The following is a 6000-nucleotide window of genomic DNA, read 5'->3' as shown; positions in this document are numbered from 1 at the left end:
GACAAAACCTGCTAAATATTGATACTTTGATACTTCAGCAATTAGAGGAAGATTAGATTCTATGTGTATAGAATTAAAAGGTACACACTTGGATGTAAATTATTGAAGTCTGTCAATAGCAGGGGTGTCCAAACTTTGTCTTCTGAGGGCCACATACAGAAACATAGAATGATGCAAGGGCCACTTTGAATTATCCATCCATCCATTTTCTTGACCACTTATTCCTCACAAGGGTCGCGGGGGGTGCTGGAGCCTATCTCAGCTGGTTTTGGGCAGTAGGCGGGGTACACCCTGGTCTGGTTGAACTTAGAATTATTATCATTATTATTATTATTATTATTACTTAAATCATTTATTAAACAGTAAAATGAATGAAGCAATTATGCATTATTGATATGATGTAGTCTTTTTTTTTTTTTTTTTTAAACTGCGACTGCTCAAGGTCATAAGGCAAATAGTTTCGGATTTATTTTTTAGGTTTTGGGGTGATCCCTGTGTGCCACTATAAAAGATCCATCTTTCCACTGAACAGCAGCTGAATCCCAACTCAACATTCTGAACCACAACAAGAACAATCTGTAGTAAACTGACCACACTTAAGACCCATCAATAAATGCCATCAACAACAAAAGTATGAGACATAATAAAAAGTCTTTATTATTCCTCTTAGTTTAGTTTTCTTGAGCACCTTTTTTTTTTTTTTTTTTAGCTAGAATTTCACAGTGAGCAAAACACTTATTTAAATACTTTCATAAATAAGCATGATACATCAAGTACAATTATATGAAGAAATGTATAATAACATTTGCGTACTGAGGAGTGTTGAGACGTCCGGATGGAAATCAAACCGTAAGTACCACAAATATTTAAATTCAAACAATGCAACACCCAATTAGGCAAATCAATTCAATGCGAGGAAGACGTCTAGGAACAATGCAAACTAAATTATGTTTCATTTTCAGTGTTTTTCTTTGGATGACACTGACTAATGTGGATACTAAATATTATCTTACATTATTATTCGGTACTTCAGTAATAGTCGCTTGATGATGACACTGCAGTTACAATTGTGGCAAAAGGATAATAATTACAATAATATTGCATTTTATCTTGGCACTTAATTATTCAAACAGATCAGGCAGCACTGACGATGGAAAACTCTTCTAAGTACCTGAAATACATTCAAGCAATTAATTAAATATAATGGATAATCCCAGCGGCTGCAAACAATGTGTGTTGTGCAGTTTGCTGGACAAAACTGGGTGGGGGGGGGGGGGGGGGGGGGAAGTTTCCTATCCCTATAAAATGGAAAGCAGCTCTCTTGAGCGTACCTGCTATGAAAATTAACAGTCAGACTTCCTGTCCAGGCTGGACTAGTTCCACACATTAGATCGCTAACACGTTCGGCACTTTTTGATCTGAAGGCGTATGGAATGATCATTTGAAGAAAATTGAGGGGCAACCCATCTCCAAATGGAAAAAAAAAAAAAAAAAGAGGCCACAAGGGAAGCCAGAGGACACTTCAAATTCAGCTCAAGACGGAATCGGCCAGTGGAAACCTCCCACTAGTGTGGGATGGAATGATATGAGGGGAAAGGGATGGGCTGCCCATCTTGATGAGAGGATATATTCTCTTGCTTCATTTCATACTGGGTGGCCGTGTTACATATTCAGGAGATACACCCATTGTTTCTCCACTGTTTACTTAGATGTACTTGTGGAGTCTTCATGCCATCCTTCACATGGCTATTGAAAATGTGACCAGCTCTGGCAAAAGGGTCCTCCTTTTTAGTCAACAAAATAAATAAATGACATATTAATGTATTCAAATTCTACATTTAATACCCATTCAAATGATATATAATACATGGACGTACCTCAAAAATTGACAAAGTTACAGCATCTTCAATGTGGCAAGGTTGAAAAAAGTTGAGAAAAATGGGTTTAAAGTTTTGGTCATTGCAGGTTGCAAATGTCCATTGCAACCAGTACTTTAGGAAAAAGATATTGACCCCAAACTTTTAGGAAAATCACTGGGAAGTCAATTCCAACCGCAGGTAAGAAAATCATTCGAGATTTGAACCTTTTAAAAGTTTCAGAAGTTTGACATCTTAACAGATGAAATCTGTTAAGTTGTTTGTTTTTTTTTATATTGTTGCTCCTTGTGATAGTTACTTGTTTAAATGAGGTCATATTACCACGGTGGGAAATTTGATTTAATAATTTTGTGTGAATTTAAAGATTATTTGCCATTTTGTGTGGCCTGTGACAAATAAATTTATTGATAAATTATCATGATTGTTATAACTGAAATGCTTTTGGTCACATAAAGAAAATGTAAATGTTTGGATGCTTCAACAGTTTTTTTTTCTCAAGGTACAGCAATCATAAACACAACGCTTTACATGATGTATTTGCAAGTCACTCAAAATATGTGCTGCGTACATTACGGGGCGGGGAGAATGGCTTTGGGAGGACCATCACGATCATTTTTAATCTTCAAGTTTCTTATTTCATAGCTCATATTTGATTTTAATTTCATCCCACTTAAAAAGAGCATAAAGTGGAAATTTGTGGCGTTATTCTACAATTCAGGCAGACGGTTCATTTGTGATGCGTCAATGAAGTGGCGTGTATGTTGAAGCACGAAATTGATGACATTGAGGAGTGATCATTATTTACAATACATCATTAATTACATCCATCCATCCATTTTCTTCACCGCTTGCTCCTCACAAGGGTTGCGGGGGATGCTGGAGCCTATCCCAGCTGGCTTCAGCCAGTAGGTGGGGTACACCCTGAATTGGTTGCCAGCCAATCACAGGGCACACACAGATGAACAACCATCCACACTCACAAGCACACCTAGGGACAATTCGGAGCGCTCTATTAACCTGCCATGCAGGAATGTGCATGGGAGGAGACCGGAGTACCCAGAGAAGACCCACGCAGGCACGGGGAGAACATGCAAACTCCACCCAGGAAGGCCGGAGCACTGGGAGGCGGACGCGCTAACCAGTCAGGTTAGGAGGTTCGCCCTCATCAGTGTGACATGCATGAGTGCATGAATACGTTCATTTAAATTAAAAGTAGAAATAGACATGTTTAAGAAAGAGATGCCGGAATTGAAGATTATCTGTTTGGATTACAAACCAATTAACCACATATGTCCAGACTGATGACAACATTCACTTTTGCTATAAGGTAGGATGCCGTGGTTATGACGTGCGTCTTTTGTTCACTTTCGTGCTGAAGGATTGCATCATGGTGTATTTCACCTTTTTTTGGTTGCTATATCCATTCATATAATTCATTTGTGAAGTGACGTTATGGATGAGGAACTCCGGGTTATTTTGTGGCAGGTTTCCGTGACACACTGCTAGCTAAAGTCGGATAAAAACGTGTTGGATAAGATGCCCTTGTTCTAATAATTACTTATTTTCATGCACTTCTATTACAATTTTAACTTTGTGCTGCTGGGAAATGAAAATTGAGACATCAAGGAGGCTATTTGTGGAGAAATCTAAAAATCGACATTTTGGTCCAATGAGTCTGTTTTTGTCACCAACTCAAAATTAATGTTGCTGACATGCGGACCTTTTTGTCGGAGCGGGTCACAAATTTATTTGTTTGTTTGTTTACTTTTGTTTCAAACATTCCTATGAAAACTATATCCTCCTGCAAACCTAGGCAAAGTACTACATGGCCCGAGGGCCACATCTGGCTTGCCCACAGATTATGAAGTCAAAATAAAATGTAAAATACGATTTGGCCCATATTCGGTTTTAAAGGGCTGTTTATCCAGTCTGATGTTGAGTGAGAAATCAGCTATAGACAGCAGCATCATCAGCCAATAGGAATACCCAAAGCATGGAAGTCGTGGAATGGGAGTGTTCAGATATCAGTGGTGATGACAGGCGTCACCCCGTGAATGAGCAAAGTGGGGCCCAGGTCACGAGTCAGCAGCTCCAGCTGGTGCAAGTAAGAATTGTAGCGACGGGTGTCAGCTGGTGGTCGGGGCAAGTACAAGAAGCGGATGGCAGGTGGCGGCCGGGCCTGGTCTAGGATCAGCTGATTGACAGCTGCCAGGTAGTCATCAGACAACAGTGTGGTGTTGCTCGGGAAGCTGTTGACGTAATCGTCTTCGTCCTCATCTTCGTCTTTCGCCAGCTTCTTCTCTTCCTTGATGGTATCACAGGACTGTGATGATTGCCTCTTGTCCCCTTCACCTTGGCGCTGCCAGTGTAGCGCCACCTGCTGGTCCCAGGGCACGGGGTAGATTTGAGCTTTGATTCTTAATTCTTTCAGCAGCTGTCTTAGTTTCTCCTCCAAGCCTCTTACGCTCCGCCCTTCCTCCACGCAAAGGAAGAGACGTAGCGTCGCTTTGCGCCAGGCTCGGACCATATTGAGAATGCAAGCTAGCTGCAGCAAAAACAGAGAGCAGGTATCCACGTAGCTGGTGCTGTCTGGACGCAGAAGGTTGACTGGCCAAACGTCGACGTACACAAAACCTTTCCCTGGAGAAGAGGAGGCAGCTGACAGAGCCTGCGCTCGATCAAAACTGTTGAAATGACGGGCCAAGATCACATTCTTCAGCATCTTCACAGCATCTGCAATGATGGCGACATACTCCCGGGGCCCCAAAACCTTCCCGTCATACCCATCGGCAGCCCTGTTTCTGGACCGAAGGGAAGCAAAATGGAACTGAGTTGAGCGCTGCTCAAGCTCATGAGCGAGGCACGAAAGATCTGTGGAGTGATTTGCGGCGAGTTTGTCCTTTGGGATGCTGTCATCATAAAAACCCAGGACAAGAGTGTTGGGGCGCATCCCACCTGGAATGTAGAGATGGAATTAATGAGTCAGTGAGACAAGATGATTTGTTTTAAAACATATCAGAAATGCAACAGATGTTTTTCTACAGAGTAAAGTGCCAACATTTAGCTGATCAATTAGGAGGTTGGCTAGAAATTGATCTGTCACTCAAATCCCTTAAGATGCTCAACCCCATGTCATGGAAATTAATTAAAACACATGACGTGTCCAAATTTGTTGGCTGAATTCTCCAAAGGCTGAATTTGAAAGCCACATGACATAACTTCTGGCACCCATCGACCGTATGTCCAAATTTATGCGGAGTTCAAATCTCTTCCTCAAATCTGGCATTCGTTTCCATGCAGATGGGCGCACACTTGCGCTCCCAGTCAACTGTAGAATAAAATTTTGCTCATGTTCTAGAAAACACTGAATAGTATGGGTCCTGAATACATGAAAGCTGCTCAATGCAGGATATTGAAGTTTAAATCGCTACTGCCACATGTGGCCAAAAAATGAAACTGCACACTCCCTTCTTCATGTACACAATGCGTGCATGACGTGACATCGGTAGACAAAGGGTGGCAAATTCAAACCTAAATCCAGTCTGAAAATTATTGGCCAGAGGCTTGAAAGAATGTGTTAATCTGCTAATTAGAAGATGTTTCAGTCATAAATAGTCAAATAAAAAAAAAGTCTATTGTAAAAATATTTTTGGGCAGATTCCTCCATAGAGCAGGTTTAAAGAAATGCTGATTCAATATACTGTAAATCCAGTAGGGCTCTGAGATCTACAGACATGGGTCAACTAGTGGAACCCAGAGTTGAAAGCAAACATGGTGAAGCTGCATTTAGCTGTTATGCTGCACACAAATGGAATAAGATGACAAAAAAGTGAAGCCAGCCCCGAATGTAAATGCTTTTAAATCCAAATAAAAAAACCTTTGCTCCCCCCCCTTATATCTTTGATTAGTGTTTTGTAAACATTTTTAAAATCATGTCATTTCCTTTTAATTATTTTAGAAAACTCATGTTTTTTTAATCTTAAATGTTTTTAAAATGTTCTGTAAATGTATTTTATCGTTGTCAATGTGTGTTCCTCTTTTAGTAATTTTTGTGAGCTACTTTTGTTTTCTCCGCTTAGCTTCTGAATGTCGTTGACTGTTATGTTTGTTGATGCTGTCTTTG

At 40.5% G+C, this 6000-nt stretch overlaps 1 protein-coding gene across 1 annotated transcript in view; it reads right to left on the bottom strand.

Moving 5' to 3' along the window:
* Window positions 1-670: 670 nt before the first annotated feature.
* The window catches only part of LOC144033607 (solute carrier family 12 member 9), a 76167-nt gene continuing 70837 nt past the window's right edge, over window positions 671-6000 (bottom strand). The window contains exon 13 of the mRNA XM_077541808.1: window positions 671-4832. Within this exon, the coding sequence (XP_077397934.1) occupies window positions 3895-4832 (938 nt within the window). The 3' untranslated portion in view covers window positions 671-3894. The remainder of the gene's footprint in view (window positions 4833-6000) is intronic.

Source organism: Festucalex cinctus, chromosome 13 (assembly GCF_051991245.1).
Source record: "Festucalex cinctus isolate MCC-2025b chromosome 13, RoL_Fcin_1.0, whole genome shotgun sequence".
NCBI classification, from domain to species: Eukaryota; Metazoa; Chordata; class Actinopteri; order Syngnathiformes; family Syngnathidae; genus Festucalex; species Festucalex cinctus.
This window is presented reverse-complemented; position numbering and strand designations above follow the sequence as displayed.